The following is a 17655-nucleotide window of genomic DNA, read 5'->3' as shown; positions in this document are numbered from 1 at the left end:
TTATCATTTTAGCATCATTGTAGTGTTATTATAGTAAAAATCGACCGTTCACTCGTTTGGGTTATTGGAACGATAGAAATTAAGTTTCAGGCAAGAGAGAATAAGTTTTCACATACCAAATATATTTACAATTGAATTTACAGATATTTTCTATTACATTGCTTTCTTGGGGGCTAAAAATACCAGTATAAAATGTGGCATTTCTAAATTAGCTTACAGATTAGTACCATTTATTTTGTATGTACAGATAACTTGAAATTCTTCCTAGTTTTGAGTGAAATTGGTGATGTTTCTACATGTATTGCTAACACCGCGTCACCTTCTACCTTCTATGAATATCCCATTCTCCATGATTATGCAAAGATAACGAGTAACTTTGAGTCTGACAAAGTTTGTGTATTTCAAACAGATTCGAGTTCTTCACTCTTCCTCCTGAATACATTTCTCTACCAGTTCTTTCAAGTTAGGATTCTCCATGGCAGCTGCAATTCTTTCTTTATCGTTTATTTGCTTGTTTACTGAAACAAAATAATTAATATATCCGAACAATCAAACTACAATATATCAGATAAATAGATTCTACTCACTCTCGTGCTCTGTGGAGTGCGCACCCTTCTTGATATATATATCTAGCTTGAAAAGGTCTACCAAATGACGCTCCAGCTTTATCCTAATGCAAAGACCGATAAGCGTTGCTAGTGTGCAATGTGGCACTGTCGGATTAAACTCGATACGAATCACAGAAACACCTCTGGGTGTTTGTCTCGTAATCTCAACGCAGTCTTCGTATACTACATCTAGTTGCTCCAACGTTTGAGGTTTCTCTGGATCCTTGATCGTTCTCAGCAGATCTGTGATAATTTCAAGTTTCTTTAGCTTTAATCCAAACAGTTCATAAGTAAATCAATTCTGTTGCTGGCGGTGAACAAGATATAACCCTTAAATATAATAACAATCATCGAATTCTATTATGTTTGTATACGATGAGACATATCGATTGTATTGAAATAACACGCTACTGTCAACGACTTTCTGGTTAATCGAAGGTAGCAGTCAGGTGATTTTTCGTTCGTCGTGTATTATCAACTTGCCATATATGGACTCCTTGAGCTCAGTGTCGGATCGGGAGACGAACGCTCGGTTTTTGCCATCCCGGTAGCCTTCAGTAGCTTCCATTTCGTCGCCTGCAGGCAGACCATCTCTTATCTTTCCTACGATTGAGATTTTTCGTAAAAATGACAACATTCTTTCCCCGTTCCCCTCTGACCATTTAAATGTCGCGATGCATCATTAAGATTTGTTTACGTTATGGCTGACAATTGCGACGGACCTAACCTCTGGTCAACGACTCGCAGAACGCACGACGTGCGCGTCATCGTACGATGAAATTATTACAAATTCCGTTTCTCAATAACATTTAATTGAATTCTAATGCCAAATTTCTTTAATTTTAAGTTCTGTACGTTCGTTGAGCCTCAATTCGTTTGCTGACTATCGATTAATCAAAATAATTGAAGGAATCATCGAAATCATATTTGATTTTGCCACGAAAATATGATAATCCTCGAATCGGAAGCGGTTGAAGTCGCCTCACAGATGGCGTTCAAGTTCCAAAGGTCGGTTCAACGTTTTGAACAAGACGTTTCATTCTTTTATCTCGTACCATCGGTTTTTTTCCCGTAGGTTAGTTCAGTGACCCAGAAATGACATCATTCAAGGACACACGCATACTTCTAGAACGCCCATCTCATTGACGAACCCTGTCCTCCGTTGAGCATGATGTTAATTTGAAATTGCAACATCCTCTCTTTCTCTATCTCGAGCGACCTTGCATCGAGGAGGCGAGGGTAGTTTGCGATGAACGTCGCACTGAAATTTAAATTTTAGCGCAATTTTATCATGTGTTAATATTGTTTTGAAAAATTAGTAACGCATTATTGCAACTTATTTCAGAGATCTCCTGCTGAGCCGCATTTTATCTGCACGAGACTTCAAGCGAGCTACGCGCGCTTTGGGAAGAGGCGAAGGGGGCGAAGAAGGTGGAAAGTTCATAGTACAGAGATCGTGACCCGGGTGCAGCGTACAACATAACCTATGATCCGATTTACGCTGATGGTACGAGTGTTTTCTTGGGCGTTGCATCTTGCGCACGCTCCGTTCCGCAGCGGGAGCACGCAGAGAGTAGCGTGTAGTGTCCTCCGTCTGGGAACACTGGCAAATTCGTGGAAGCTAACGGCGGTCGCGTCCGAGCCCTCCGTGAAACTGATAAACGCATTCATTCCGGCTGGCCGAATGAGGTTTTAAGGTGAGAGAACGGTGCAACGCGTGTCGGGCGAGGAATGCGTAAGGAAAGCTTTCTAGAGGGCCCGATCCCTCCTCTTTAATCCATTATCCGCGACAGAGCATGAAACTTAAAGACGAAACCGCGATACGCGACTCGAGGCGGTGGTCCAACGTGATTTTACTGATTTCGACCAGGATCGGAGACGGGTACTACCCGTATTAGGAGATTAAGTAACCGTTCCCTTCTTCTCCGTAAGTGCCTTTTGCCAATGGCTGCGCTTAGATTCTGCCAGTTATCCTATCTGAGAAAGGTAAGAATTGTTTCACAATTTTTACTCAGGCTGAAGGATTCTGTGTCCGCTGATCTGATACGTAAGTTTTTGCCGCTACTCAGTTATCCACCCCTCCACTGTTTCTGCGTTAAGATTGGAGTTCGTCGACGAATTGGCTTCGAGGGTAGTTAACGAAGTAAAGACATTTTTCTCGACACTTTTCTCTTGGTTTTTATTTGAAGTAAACTGTGTTTCACTGTTTTCAGTGACCGATAACTGTCTCCGCGTAAAGCGTTAAGTAGCTATGCTTCAAATATAGTTTAGAAACAGTCGAGCACTCTGTGTGTCACGATAAACTTCACGATTTGGTGCATGTGAAAGTACTCCACGCGACTGTGAAATAGTAAGTTGTTATTTATTATTGGATTAGTACGGTTGAATTCTTTTTTTTCTGTTCATGTAAATTCTGTATTAGGGATTGGTGGACTAGTAAGTATTTGGAACGAGACGATCGGGCATAAATAGAAAGTATTCCAAATGTTTTCGTCATATCAGTTCTTGCTTTCGTTGGACGACAGCCTATTTACTCTGCTTTCTATTTGCTTTTGCAATTAGGTTGTACGGTTCCTTGGAAGTGACGTAACGCGCCAATTTTTGGCTCGCCAGCTTTGAAGCGAAATTGTGTTTCACATATTCCGAGGGATACTGTACAGCGGCAACGTTAGCATCGTTATTGATCATTCGCACCTAGATCATGCTTCTATAGACTAAGAATAAGGACCAGAGAGGATCAGTCGACAGAGATCGAGGTTATCGATTAACTAAGTCACGGTGAATATTAAGATTTCACTCGAGGTCAAGTGATCGGCATTTATGAATAATTGTAACAGTCTTTCGTTGCAGTCTTCTCAGACAAATGCTCTGCGCGATATATATTCAGTTTAAGAACTACATTGAAGTTTATGGAATAATTCGACACAATTAAACACTGCTACATTTAAGCAATGACGTCATGGAAATTTGATAAGAAGATTGGAAAGTAAATTTCGTGTCGTTTGGGATTGACGAACGTATTGACTAGTCGATCGATAAAGTAGTATTTTTATCGCTACGTCTGTTGCCCAGCATTACGGAATGTAAACAATGAAATGATACTGGTATGCATAAATACTGTCCGTTACGTTTCTATGGCGTCAATTTTCGAAAGACTATCTATGAAAATGATAAAAAGCATTCTTTTGATTATGTTGTTTAAATGTAGCTTCTCCTTAATGCTCAAGCAAACATCTCTTGTGTCAAAGATAAAATATTTATCTTGAAAAGTGATATTAGTTCTCTGTATGACTTGTCTGTAGTGCTTCTACATTCGGAAGAAGAATGATTTCGAAGGATATTTTTCTTGAGCATTACATTTAGATATCTCGTTTTGTCATTGCACATAGACTTTGGATATCTGACTAGAATGAATTTAAAGCACCATATATTGTCAACTTGATCTTTTAATTTTCATTAATTTATTAACAATTATAATTGCTCTTAGCTATGTAATTATCCACAGAGAATTCTACTTAGTCCCAGCACGCACATTCTATAGATTTTTTTAATACAATAAGACGTCAGATGTCGCGTCAAATACATTCTTAATGAAATAATTACTATAAAAGGGAGAAGGGAATTCACTGGATAATTGACAGTAGTATTTGCCATAAAATTTAATTTACAAATTTTCCAACAAAACACATACTATCTCATCGTACGCCAGAAACCATCCACTTTCGATTACCGAATTCGTACGTCCCTGGCCTCGATATTACAATGTGTTTTCATCTAGCGCGCGTGTGCAGCAATTTCACCGAGAGTCGCTCTGGTTTGATCTGAAAATTCAATTAACAGGTGTTCATTTAATCTCGAGGCTCCCGTAAGTTGTATAATACCAGCCTATCTAAGGAACCTGTCCACCCAGCCCGACCGCATTCACACAGGCTAACGCCAAACGCACGTGAGATAGTTTCAATTTTATTTTCTGAAAAAAATTTCGATTACGTAACGCGTTATCATACTTCAACGTCCATACACATCATTTTTTCCCTGCTCCAATCAGGGCTTGCGTTATCGAAGCATCTGCCGTCTATCAAGAGAGAAAAAGTGTTCTGTTTTCAAACTCGGAACGCTTGCTCCGTTCGAAGATGCAAATAGTTTGAGATCAACAGTCAGAAGAGCGGAAACATTTTCGCGACCTACTGTACCGGCCCCCGTGTCGTGTTTGTTTGCAGTCCATCGCGCAGGCGTGCACGCCCCTCTAGATCGTGAACCGAATTACCGGAACTGTCCGCCCAAAGGCGATCGAGCCAGGAGGTGGAAGCGAGAAGAGAGAACGAGAGACGGAGAGCGAGCAGAACCGGTGAGAAACGATGCCGCGGGCACGCTGGTGGAACGCTGTTATCGCGAGCAGTCGGCCTAGAACGTGGGAACAACTGACTGGCACCGCGGGGCCAGGGACGCTCGCGGGTAGATCATCCGCACGCATGACGGCTGCGGAGGCGGCAGTCCAGCGGCCGGCTGTCGGCAGAACGTCGAGTCGCGGCATGGCGAGCGGTGCACCTGGAGGCAAGGTCCTCACCGAGGACAATGTTTTCACGAACCTTCGGAAAATGGAGTACGCGGTGCGCGGCCCCCTGCTGCTGCGCGCCCTCGAGATCGAGAAGGAGCTTCAGAAGGTAAGCTTCAGAAGGTGATGTGATACCTGGTGGAGTTCAACGGACTCCTTCGAGCTGTTTTGAAAACGGATTCGATTCGCGTTCGTTCTTGTCGTGCGATAACATCGAGCATCTGCTTGCTCGAGATGGGTTGGTGTTTTAGATGGGCATGGTCTGCGAGATTTGAATTGGTGTTGTTGGTTTGTAGCGTGTGTCGGTGTTCGAATTGCTGGATTTTGAATAATTGAACAGTCGACGATAGTGGAATGAAGGTGTACGAGGCTCGTATCTCGGATGCAACGAGATAGCATGATTTGAGGATTCTTTGTGCTGTGATTGAGGTGGAGGAGAAATTGTATATAGAGGTTAGGTTCAATTTGAAGGCATTGCGAAATTTATTGAGAAATGTTGGTAATTTTAGGAATAATCTCGTCGAGTTTTTCATTTAGGTTTAACTCCAACGATAACAGGGAGACGTGTTAGATAATGCTAGATAAACTTTGAAAGGCATGGAACGTGATAAATGGGCTGGATGCGTGAAAAAAAATGCTGGTTTTTATAAATAACACGTTAAACGTGCCAATTATGGCTCGTAATTTGCACGAGCTAACGCGTTCTTTTAAAAGCATGCTTGAAATATGAGGACGTTTTTCTAACAGCTGTGCGATCTAACGACGTTCGTGTTGAGCGTCGAAAGTACAGGAAAAAGCAATTTTTATCGCCAGACGCCTTACGCGAAAGAAGGTAGATACATGTTCGATCGATTGTGATTTAACGATGGTGTTCGAACCACCTGTCGCGCAGGTCGCTTTCTGGGTATGAGAGCATACGTCTGCTAGAAATAGCATTTTAATTCGCGTGTATTAGCGAAGACCAAAGTAATGGAATAGCACAAAAATCTTTTATTTTGTCTTATAAGCGTATCTTTTGCGCGTACCATATTTTTCATTGTACATTCTCTATGCTGAAAGTATAGTACTCGTGCACATCCGGTGCATAATTAGTAGCGTATATAAGCTATATTTGTGGTATATATAGTATACTTTACTTAAGTCACGAGACAATGGTCTTTTTGTACGATTTCTTTTCAAAGTTTTTTTTCTACGCAACACGTTCATCGACTCGTCGAATAAAACAAACGTTAGGGTCAGGTAATCGTACTCGAAATGACGGACGACCATAGTAACAAGAGCCGCGTTTAAGTGGTTTGTTGATTGACCGTGTAATCCGATATCATAAGCTGCGAAAAGAGATAAACAGGCTGTACACTCATGGCGATTTTCGTCTGGCTACCAGCACTCGTGTTGTAGGTGCATAGCATATATCTGTTACATGTACGATGCTCATAGTATTACATATATAACATACATACGCGAGAGGAGGAGAATTTCTATGACGATTCGCTTGAGAAGTTCGCTACGTGATTTACTCGATAAGCGAGTACCAAGGCTGGCTGCAGCTTGTCAGATGATGTAGAATTACCGTGAGTCACGAGGAGGTAGTAGTGCCAACGATGGTTGTCAATGTTTGCGAATTGCACGTCACAGCTTAGATTGTAAACGTAAACGAAACAGCCTTATAATTGCCTTGAAACGATTAGAGCCACTAAATTACTACAGAATGTTGCTCGCGGTACGAGAATCGTTTATAAAAATTTTAAGGGAAACCAATTGATTGATACTGCCTCCGTTTTGTTACAGGGAGCGAAGAAACCATTCAAGGAGGTGATAAAGGCTAATGTGGGGGATGCACACGCTATGGGCCAACAGCCCATTACCTTCTTGAGGCAAGTACTGACTCTCACGGTGTCGCCCAAACTTCTCGACGACCCTAGCTACCCCGAGGATGCGAAGGAACGAGCCAAGACCATCCTGTGCCAGTGCAAGGGTGGCAGCGTTGGGTCGTACTCGGAATCTGCAGGAATCGAGATCATAAGGAAGCACGTGGCTCAGTACATTGAGGATCGTGATGGGTTTCCTTCGGATTATCGTAACATTATTCTCTCGAACGGAGCCTCAGATGGCATCAAAGTGTGTAGATTATTTCTCTTGTATATGCATCATATTTTAAGTGATTTAATAATCTTCCTTGAAAAGCGTGTTAATAATATAAATGTCCATTCGTGTTGCAGTCCGTACTGAAGCTGTTCAACGAGAAATTGGACCAAAAACCGTCTGGCGTAATGATCCCAATTCCACAATATCCTCTGTACTCTGCCACTCTAGCCGAATTCGGTCTAGCCCAAATTGGTTACTATTTAAACGAGGACAACAAGTGGGCGCTAGACATTTCCGAGTTGGACAGAGCCTTGAACGAATCGAGGAGGACTTGCAATCCTCGCGTGCTGGTCGTTATTAATCCTGGCAATCCAACCGGGCAGGTCCTTACGCGTAACAATATCGAAGATATAATTCGGTTCGCGTACAAGAATCATTTGTTCTTGCTGGCCGATGAGGTTTATCAGGATAACGTCTACGATAAAGATAGTGCCTTCCACTCGTTCAAGAAATTAATGATGGAGATGGGTGAACCGTATTGTAAAATGGAGCTCGCCTCTTTTATGTCTGTGTCTAAAGGTATTTTGAAATAGTCGAGATGCAAATTTGAAGTATCGTTTATCCTCTCTACGAGTGAGTAACGTGTACCTTTTATTCACGTTGTGGCTTAGGTTACATGGGAGAATGTGGAATCCGCGGCGGGTACGGGGAAATGGTCAACATAGATCCGAAAGTAATGGCAATCTTGTTGAAGTCAATCTCAGCAATGCTGTGCCCGACTGTTCTTGGCCAGGTTGTGATGGACGTTGTAGTGAATCCCCCGAAACCAAACGAACCATCCTACAATTTGTTCATAAAAGAAAAAGAGCATACTTTACGCTCGTTGGCAGAGAGGTCCAAACTAGTGGTCGATACATTGAACAGCATTCCAGGTTTCAAGGTATTTTCTAGTAATTAATTTAAAAAAAATTCAGCTGCTTAGTTTTAAAAGCTGCATAGAAGGAATCTAAATTCGTAAACGTTATTTTCTGGTTTTATACAGTTCAGGAATTTCTAAATTCACCTAGAGCAAAGCTGAGCAATCTTTTTTAGCAGTGAGCCAAAATTAAACAATGCCTTTGGTTCGCACTTTCAGCCTGTACTGCTTATCTTTAATTATACTGCGTGCTTAGTCCGTAACGTTTTACATTTGCCAAGATTTTCGAGCTTTCATTATTTTGGCGCGTGAGTGTGCTCACGCGAACACTTCCACGAGTACTGCAAATCACTTGCCATTAGAAAGCTTATAGATACCATCAGCTGATATTTTATACTGGATAATCCGACGAATCAGTCCACGATTTCGATTTTTCTTAGGTCAATCCAGCCATGGGTGCCATGTACGTGTTCCCTCGAATCGACCTACCGAAAAAAGCCATACAGGCCGCGGAGAAGGAAGGTCAACAGCCTGACGTCTTCTACGCCTTCAAACTTTTAGAGACCACTGGAATATGTGTGATACCGGGTTCAGGTTTCGGTCAGCGACCAGGAACCTACCACTTTAGAACAACGATCTTACCGCAGAAGGAAAAGATAAAAACAATGCTCGAGAGTCTAAAGCAGTTCCATCTTAAGTTCCTTGAAGAGTACAAATAATGATAAGATGGAGATTTTTTATGCATTTCATTTCGTCCTCCACGTGCCAGGCTCAATGTTGTAATCCCAGTATCAGTATTAAATTGCCAGGGGAATATTCTAAATTTATTCGAGAAGATTATCAGGCGGCTGTCCGCATTCTGCTTCGAGGAGATACGATGGGAAACTCGTGATATTATGTCTGATTAGTTATCAATCTGGCACCGTGGGGATAACAAGCTTTTACTTGAACGTGTTATTTATGAGAACGGAATTTATCGGATATTTGTAAATAGTATGGATTTATAGTTACGTTTACGAGTACGAATCGATGAGCTTTTTCTTGGAATCGAAGGGATGTATGGTGGGGTGTTTGTACGTGTGTATCAAAGTAATTCGAAGCTAACGATATGTTTTTATAAATGCACACAACGATACTACTGAACCAGGTATTTGTTCAGGCAGTTCACGTAATTATGAATGTTACAAATGTTTTATGTTATAGGTGATTTATTTTGGGAGGACAAATTGTTATCACTATATGCAGGATACGTAGATAAACGTGAGAATGACTGTAAAATTTGTATCGTGTACAATCACGTACGAACACATGTGTTCAACAAAATTCATCTGTCAAAAGGACTCACTTGTTCACATTTGTCCAAGTTCTTCGATGTTCATTGAAAGATACATCCTATCAACAAAGGTGATCCGTAAAAAAAAGTATATACAGTGATCGTATTCACATTTCACAGCAAAAAATCTAGCACTAATTAAAGGTACCGATAAATCTCAGAGGATATCACGTACTTATATGTTTTTAAACGTTTTACTGATGTAGTATATGTGTCGTAACAAAAGCGTCAGAGAGTGGACTAACTTGTGCACAATAGAGAATGCACTATGGCCACAAGGATCACATCGAAGATCTTGATCGAATGAGGGATTATTAATGTTCGAAACAGAACCAGAGCTATTAAATATTCATTTGAATACAATCGTCGACAATATGTTACAACTGCTTGTATGCCCTTTTCGAAGAGTGCATTCGTTGTTCATACAATCCCCTCGAAACGAATACTAATTGTTACTCGAACAGAATCAACGATGAAATTTATTTCGAAACCATTTTCTGAGGTAATATACAGGCCAGAAAATAAAGCTGTCGTTCTACTCTACACACAGGCAAATCGACTAATAATTATTAGAAAATATTTTATCAAGAACTCTTTTTGTCGTTAACGAATATTCTCCAGAAAATTGTACACGTTATATTACTATAACTCTTTGCTATAACATTGCTATAAGTTTTTACACAGCGTACACCTATAGATCACTGGCGAGCCTTTCGATTTCATCCGCGAAGAATCTCATGTCTGCCTCCGTAAGGCCAGAGTTCTGTAGAACCAGCCTGAAAAAGTTAGGCAGCTGGTGCAACGGTTGGTAGGTGATCAACATTGACCCCTTTTTCATCATTCGCTCCTTCACCGCTGGCCCGATTTTTTGCAGGACCTTCGACAGTTCCTCACCTCTCAAGTGCCGCTTCGAGGGCGGCACGTACCAGAAACACACGTTGGTGCACTCCGGCTCGAGAACTAATTTGAAGCCTTCTCTGCGTCTTATAGAATCTGTGAAGTACCGCGACAGTTCGAACACGCGGTCCACGTGCTTCTCCAGACCCTGAGTACCTTTCGCCTTCCACATGAACCAGAACTTTAAAACGTCAGCTCTACGACCGCATTGAATATGCTTGTCACCGCTGTCAAAGGAAGTGTCGTAGAATTTGTCCGGTTGGAAAAGGTAACTGGCGTTCGAGCCGTGTGCAGCTTGTAGGAGACCTTCGTGGCGCAGTAAAAGAGTCGAGCATTGCTGTGGAGCAGCCAGTAACTTGTGCGGATTCCAAACAACAGAGTCTGCCAGCTCGACACCGTCCAAAAGATACTTGTACTTCTTAGACATCAAAGCCCCGCCTCCCCAGGCTGCATCTACGTGGAACCACAGATTGTGCTTCTTGCATATGGATGCAACGTCCCTTAGAGGATCGAACGCGCCTAGTACCGTGGTTCCTGCCGTGGCAGAAACCATGTACGGTATTGCTCCTTCGTCTAAGGCTTTCTTGATCTGTGCTTCCAAGTCTGCCACGCACATTTTACCTCTGTCATCAGTTTTCACCCCGTAGATATTGCTAGCGCCTATTCCCAGGAACGCACCAAGCTTCTTGATAGAATAGTGGGCGTCTTCGGACGTGAAGACTATCAGTCTGCCTTCACTGGTGGAACCTAACTCTTTTAACCGAGGAAACCTGCGGACAATGTACAGAAGTTTCTAATTTGTAACTCATACAAAAACTTGTCTATCACGGGTAGGAGCGAGGGTAAGAAGTACCTGTAATGACGTGCCAAGTTCATCGCGTATCCATTGGCGATGGAACCGCCTGGACAGAATATTCCTTCACCCCTACCGTCTTTCCAGCCAACTATCTTCCTCATTTCGCGCAACAGCTCCTCTTCCATCAAGGAGAATACCGGAGACACCTCGTAGGTGTACACTGAAGGGTTCAGAGCGTCGGTTAGCCATTGTCCAAGAAGACCATACGGATCCACGCTGGAGTACAATTGATTTATGAATCGAGGGTGACCCGTTTTCACGCTGTACTTGATCACGTCGTTGGCGAGCGAAAGAAGCTCCTCGTGAGTGGATCCTTGCTCGTAGAGCTTCAAATCGACGACCGAGTGGAGTGCAGCTGGTTCTATCCACTCCACCACTCGGTTTGTCCTTGAAGTTCCCTAAGAAAGGTAATTTTTATTCTAGTTTATGAAGCAATAGACTTGTTACTTAACGCTTTCATGACTACGGGCACGACGTAATGTCCTTTCACGGTTTAAGTTTAATAGCCAAGGTACTTGGTAATTGAGATGAGTGTATTTTTCAGGGTATCCACGTTGCCGTTGTGCAAGTCATCAATTAAAATCTGCTTTTTCTGACCCAAGCCAGAATATCCATCAATTTAGAGAGCAACAGGTTAAAAAATGTCCATGAATTAGCATTGAAATTAGTTTTTCCTGTATTTCCGTGAAGCAGTTTTTCCTACACTCTGTTCAAGCATCATTTAACTTGTAAGTGGACTAACGTGAATTTGATTGCGACGTAATTCTTTGCCCGTCAATTAACAACCGATCGTTAGCGAGTGACATAAAACAAAAAGAAACCGCATAAGAAACGTGTAAGCTATGTTCAACAATAGTGAGGGGAAAGGTTTCACTTTAATTGCAACAAGTAATTTTACACCAAGACGAGATTGAAAATGAAATGAGTTTCAGAAAGTTACTACATAAATTGAATGAATAGTTCAGGAAGTTGTACTTCAGGAATTCACCATGTACATTCCTAAGTATAATTATTATTGCTACTTCCTTGATAGATACGATATATGTAATCGTAGAGCTTATAAAACCCAAGTTTATGCATATATCGCAGGTAATAGATCACAAAAAGATATCCGTGTACTTCATTTCCTTCTCCAAGGACGAACTTACGCATGCACTTCATTCCATGCTCTATACTTGAAGTAGAAGTATAATATTGAATACGATGCAATGAATGATTTAAAATGTAATGATCGTGTGAGCGCTCATGTGGAATAACGTGTGACGTAAACGTATCGAGGACCTAGTTTTCTTTTTAGTTTCGTTACAAAATCCGGCAAAACTATAAATACGCCTTCAATAATGGTTTTTCAAGTTGTGCAAGAAGCAATTGGCGTACAAAAAATTGGCAAGGGTAATTGATCTGGTCGGTCGTTAATTGACAAGAAACAAAAGTTTCCTTGTACTAATGAGGAAAACGGTAGGGTTTTCCCCTTGATTCATTTACGTTAACTACATATGACTCAATCGCGGGTTTCAGGTCCCGTTAAGAAATGGGGATACCCACTTTCCTTTGGTATAATTAGCCTCTTAGTACTCTTACCAGTATAAAACACCTTAAAATTTAGTTTAATTGTTCCTCAATTGTTCTTCATCAAATATTTCGAATTCGTTCTTATGTCAGTGATAATCTCTGTCCTCGTACAAGGGATTCGCATAATTCGAGCGCATGAATGAACTGCGGTTCTAGTACACACACGATATAACGCAAGCGTACATACTATCTTGTTTATAGTAAACTCGTTATACAAATCAATGAACTTTGAATGAAGTATCTTTTTTTTTTTCAAAGGAGTTGCACCAATAACAAAGCAAAGAGGAAGTATCGATTTTATTTATCAATTGTATTTGGATTAACTTGAATTGAACTTACCTCAAAAACTGCTTCTTCCAGGAGCAGATCGACGAAGTTTCTCATAAATTTCTCGTGGACCTCTCTGACCGGAAGACTCTTGTAGTGATAATTCTGTTTGACGTCCTGCTTGCCAACGAGTCCCGTGCAATCCTTCTGACAGAGGTCTTCGTCATCGTCAGAGGACACACGACAATTGTTCTGCGAGCCATTCGCACAGACCTTACCCAGGAAATTGTCTCGCGTTTGGTTCGGTGACATGCTCAATGTTTCCTCGTTAGCGGGCATGGTTGCGCATCGAGGCTCACCTCGATCTACTACCGTGGTTGCACGTACAGTTTCCTTTATACTAAAGCCCGCTGACCAAGGACAGGATCGTTACGTTTATTTCACTAAGGTTCGCGCGACTGGTTTTCCTTTCCTGCCTTTTTTTTTAACAGACGTGCAATACTGGGCCTTGATGAATTGGGAAACTGTTCTTTGTTCTGGGTCTTTGTCTATTCCAATCCAATGCATCGTATCATCTGGATTAAAGGGAAATATGATAACTAATTTGGTTATTGCCAGGAATTCTACAATATATAAAATTCAGATTACCCATTATTGGGTAAATTGTTCAAACAGATCATTCACAGTTTAAAAAAAATATTCAACATTATTTCGCGTGTTCCGATAAATTGATCTAGTATTCTGATAAAATGCTATTATAAAATAAAGTGGAGGTAAAGAATAGTGGATATGTATCTACATAAATTAATATGCATGCTGTCGATTGCAAAAGTCGGAATGTATCATTCACGTATCGCGTGTACAGTGTCAAGTATCATTAGGATGAGACTTTCTTGAGTTACAGCCATCGAACAGCATTAATTTTCAATCGTAAATAAATAACTCGATGGATCGTTAACTTGTTTTTTGTAAAATCTCAGATAATTAAAAACATTGGTATACATTCGTTTAGGTAAAAAAACTACTGATAATCGGTCATTGACAGGAATATTTAACAGACATCACTCAATGTTTATCTATGCAAATGTTTCTTGCCAATTATGTAACACGCACAGTGAATATATAATTTTTTGTAATTAGATCTTCCGCGCGCTTTACCTTTTTACGTGCGGAGTTGAGCCAATTTTGATTTAAATGATAAATTTCTTCCATTATAAATAACAAACTACTTTTTGGCTAAATAACGTACAACTAAATTAGTGACAACAATAATTTTAATAAGAATTTTATTCTTTACACAAATATGTTTCCAGACAAGCCGAACATATCTCTGTTCACAAATGGAGTTTTCCTTTTTGCTAGAAAAATATCTCGCATCTTCAGGTACTTAGTGTTTTACGGTCTCTCTAAATCGCTTCGCATAACAAAGTACGCATCAAAAACACGTTTCTCGACTTGCTTCATTAATTATCTTTTTTTCGTTTGAACCTGGGCAGCGTAATAGTACAGAATAAACTCTTTTTCTCCCTGAAAGTCAGATCTCAACCGATTTGACAATGATTCTTACAAGTATTAAGGTGGTTTTAACAATGTTTGAATACTGTTACCCTTTTTCTTTACAAAAATACATAAATTCGCGATACAAATGCCATTGCACTCTTGCACTCATTGACTAAATTGGTTACACTGGGAAAACTATTTGCCAACACTTCCCTAGAGATTCAAACGTTTCAAACAGTACATTAGAAACTTGAATTGCTGGTATTATGTGTATGCACCAAACTTCATTGAATTGATTCCTTGCAAAATTATTTTAAAGAGTAGCACAAAGTATTTTCTACACAAGTTCTATGTAAGCATTAGTTGCACGAAAAACTTCAATGAAATCTATTTCACATAACTTGACATTCTTATTGTAAGTACTTATATTGTTTCAAACATTGTTTTTCATAGCTTTCATCGTTTCTTTTATAGCCAGATAGGAATTCTTATGAAATACTCTATATCTATATTTTAAAATATATAATAATATTAATCTAAATTACTAATATCAACTAATATTATCATAAAATATACTGTAATAAAGTGCAACAATATTAATCAAAATCCCTTGTGCAGGGTTTGGAAAGTTGTACAAACTAGGTGTTAAGTTTGTCAAACTTTGAATGCATAGGAAACTTTTTAACTATATGTCAATATTTTACAAAATTATATTCTATACAATTACTGAAAATATTACTCCTCAAGGATAGATATAAAGGTCTACCATATCAATATTTTTATATCGACTTCATATACCTATATCTAAGAAAATCATTTAAATTTTGCTTCAGTATCTCCTACAAACAATCTTTCTGAATTATAGTAACATAAATCTTTTGATCTTTCCTTAACTAACGTAAATAAATCGTTATGTTTGCATGATAGTAAATACAAAATTAGTTCTTTGTCCTTGCTCTTACACTTCTGTATACAAGTAATTATACTTGCATTAGAATTAGGCTAATAACGCATCCAATTTCCAAAAGTTTGTTACTATCATACAGTATAACATTAACCAAAGTAAGCACCGCAGTTAGAGCAACGTTTAGTCTTCAATAGCAGGCAACAAATTATCCCCAATGGAAAGAACAGAATCGCGCATAGCAGTCCAAGACAAGTAAAATCATCCTCCATTATTCCAACCTGTGCGTGAAAATACCAATTTAATTATGTTGTTGCAAATTAGCAGACCACATCTTAAAAGTATTTCATTATTTTACAAACAAATGCAACTTACTCTACACGCAGGACATCCTCCAACTAAAATGATTTCAGGCATGATTACTGTAGTCGCTTGCGTGGAGCCGTAAGAAGGTACATAATTGGAATTATAGTTTGCACCAGTGCTAGGATAGTACCCTGGAGGTGGAGTCCACGAATTGGAAGCTCCTTGTTGCGTAGCATTGTAACCCGGAGGTGGTTGCCATGAGGAATTTGCTGCAAACAATTAATTATACTTTAATTACCAATATTGATTCCAATGTATTGTATCTTTATATAATAATTTGTAACAGTTTCATGTCGCTATCAATTACTTTGCTCGTATAATTAGATACTGGAAATCCATTTGTTCCCTATATTACCATGCAACCAATTTAGATTAACTGCGACTTACACGAAAGAACATGCCACTGTCTGGTACGGATAAGGTATACATATCGCTGTTAAAATGTGGATAATAATAGATAACAGAAATTACCGACTCCAATTTACATAACAATATGATGTGCAATATTTCAATGCTACAATGTTAAGCGTTACTTCTCCTTCGATTAACGTATCGAACAACACTAATTTATTGCTAACAATATATACCATTTTTCAGGCAAATGGAAATACTGGATGAACACAACTAAAGGAAAAAAAGAAGAGCGAGCGCGTAACAATTATCGAAACGTTAAAACGAAGAATCAAGAAACATTCAATTTCGGATTAGCTCAGTGAAATGAGAGCAGCGACGATCATAGTATATCGTGGCTGTAATTGATTCTGAAGAGACGGAAAGGAAAACAATGGAATTAAAAGCTCGACGCTCACTTCTCGGTGCTGTGGCCGCAGAGTAAGGTGGAGGCTTCTCTGCGCCCGGATTTAACGGTTGTTTTTCCATTCTCCGGTAATCGAATTAATCGCTTTTATCAGCAATTCGCACGATAAACGAGGCCAATTAGATAATTTAGCATCGGCACGACGATTTTTTGACAGCTACCACCTCGTAATGGTTCCCAGGTCTCTCGTGACGTGACACCCAAAACAAATAGCGTGCATCACTATTTCCGCTCGGAAGGATTCGCCGAACCCCGTCGGATTAAACTCTTCTTTTTCCCATTCTGCGATTAGGGAACGAAGTTTTATTGGCTGGACGACCGTGACGTTGCTGGTCGTGCTCTTTTTAACGTCAACACACGTTTCAAATTGCACGAACGTGCATCTCGCCGTTAAGTTTCGTACATCTTAAATTAAATCTGCGTATACTTAAAATTATTTACGATTATTACGATATTTGGAATTACATAAAATAACTTTGCGCATCTTAGATTGAATCTGTATATACTTACAGCTATTTACGATTAATGTAATTTAATTGAGCGACATTGATTGAACGTAGATGGAACTGCAGACAGTTTTAAGTCCAGTGAGTATTTACCGCAGTTACTTCTAATTTATTGTAATTTTCAAAGCAGAAACGTATCAGAATTCCACTTTTTTTACGTACATTTCTCTTTCACGCTGAAACAGAAGGTTATATATTGATTTCAGTGTGATCTACAGAGAAGAGGTTAAGAAATATCGCAAGATTTGTTAGAAGGATTTGAATTTCCCGCCGTTACGTAACACAGTACCGTCCGTAGAATGCGATCCTCGACGAATGTCGACTTGCACAACATTTCTACGTACTCGAGACATCTCGAATAAATAATCTCACTGGATGGTACATATTTTTCATTGAAAAGACACGAGAACCATCGATTTAATAAGGTACACTTTAATGAAGAGCGAAGAGCGAGGAGAAATTTGGTAAGGTTC

General features: G+C 39.9%; 4 protein-coding genes across 4 annotated transcripts in view; 1 reads left to right on the top strand and 3 right to left on the bottom strand.

The window, feature by feature from the left end:
- Positions 1-101: 101 nt before the first annotated feature.
- Galla-1 (cytosolic iron-sulfur assembly component galla-1) lies at positions 102-1369 on the bottom strand. The gene is made up of 3 exons (XM_076900308.1): positions 1092-1369; positions 588-851; positions 102-518 (listed from the first exon to the last, which is right to left on the bottom strand). Exons 1-3 carry the CDS (start codon positions 1243-1245, stop codon positions 421-423), a joined length of 516 nt encoding a protein of 171 aa, XP_076756423.1. The 5' UTR covers positions 1246-1369; the 3' UTR covers positions 102-420.
- A 705-nt stretch (positions 1370-2074) lies between these two features.
- LOC143426966 (alanine aminotransferase 1) lies at positions 2075-10040 on the top strand. Its single transcript, XM_076900735.1, has 6 exons — positions 2075-2305; positions 4829-5272; positions 6952-7281; positions 7383-7827; positions 7920-8188; positions 8605-10040. The coding sequence occupies exons 2-6, from the start codon at positions 4967-4969 to the stop codon at positions 8881-8883; spliced, it is 1629 nt and encodes a 542-aa protein (XP_076756850.1). The 5' UTR covers positions 2075-2305; positions 4829-4966; the 3' UTR covers positions 8884-10040.
- Positions 9284-13428, bottom strand: Black (glutamate decarboxylase-like protein black). Its single transcript, XM_076900734.1, has 3 exons — positions 13162-13428; positions 11248-11648; positions 9284-11164 (listed from the first exon to the last, which is right to left on the bottom strand). Exons 1-3 carry the CDS (start codon positions 13426-13428, stop codon positions 10189-10191), a joined length of 1644 nt encoding a protein of 547 aa, XP_076756849.1. The 3' UTR covers positions 9284-10188.
- Positions 13429-14358: 930 nt separating this feature from the next.
- LOC143426970 (membrane protein BRI3) overlaps positions 14359-17655 on the bottom strand; it is a 55348-nt gene continuing 52051 nt past the window's right edge. Inside the window, exons 2-4 of the mRNA XM_076900741.1 lie at positions 16669-16833; positions 15869-16068; positions 14359-15774 (exon numbers count right to left, since the gene is read on the bottom strand). Of these exons, the coding sequence (XP_076756856.1) occupies positions 15643-15774; positions 15869-16068; positions 16669-16738 (402 nt within the window). The 5' untranslated portion in view covers positions 16739-16833 and the 3' untranslated portion in view covers positions 14359-15642. The remainder of the gene's footprint in view (positions 15775-15868; positions 16069-16668; positions 16834-17655) is intronic.

The sequence above is a fragment of the Xylocopa sonorina genome, chromosome 9 (assembly GCF_050948175.1).
Source record: "Xylocopa sonorina isolate GNS202 chromosome 9, iyXylSono1_principal, whole genome shotgun sequence".
Taxonomy (NCBI): domain Eukaryota; kingdom Metazoa; phylum Arthropoda; class Insecta; order Hymenoptera; family Apidae; genus Xylocopa; species Xylocopa sonorina.
The sequence above is the reverse complement of the archived record's forward strand: the minus strand, read 5'-3'. Positions and strand labels throughout refer to the sequence as shown.

Excerpts from the sequence above, each read along its gene's own strand:
- LOC143426966 (XM_076900735.1), top strand. The coding sequence starts at position 4,967 with ATGCCGCGGGCACGCTGGTGGAACGCTGTTATCGCGAGCAGTCGGCCT. Across the intron at positions 5,273-6,951 it reads TCGAGAAGGAGCTTCAGAAG|GGAGCGAAGAAACCATTCAA; the intron begins GTAAGCTTCAGA and ends GTTTTGTTACAG. Across the intron at positions 7,828-7,919 it reads TTTTATGTCTGTGTCTAAAG|GTTACATGGGAGAATGTGGA; the intron begins GTATTTTGAAAT and ends GTTGTGGCTTAG.
- Galla-1 (XM_076900308.1), bottom strand. The coding sequence starts at position 1,245 with ATGTTGTCATTTTTACGAAAAATCTCAATCGTAGGAAAGATAAGAGAT. Across the intron at positions 852-1,091 it reads GCTCAAGGAGTCCATATATG|ATCTGCTGAGAACGATCAAG; the intron begins GCAAGTTGATAA and ends AAATTATCACAG. Across the intron at positions 519-587 it reads GCACTCCACAGAGCACGAGA|TAAACAAGCAAATAAACGAT; the intron begins GTGAGTAGAATC and ends ATTTTGTTTCAG.
- Black (XM_076900734.1), bottom strand. The coding sequence starts at position 13,428 with ATGCCCGCTAACGAGGAAACATTGAGCATGTCACCGAACCAAACGCGA. Across the intron at positions 11,649-13,161 it reads TGGAAGAAGCAGTTTTTGAG|GGAACTTCAAGGACAAACCG; the intron begins GTAAGTTCAATT and ends TACCTTTCTTAG. Across the intron at positions 11,165-11,247 it reads AACTTGGCACGTCATTACAG|GTTTCCTCGGTTAAAAGAGT; the intron begins GTACTTCTTACC and ends CATTGTCCGCAG.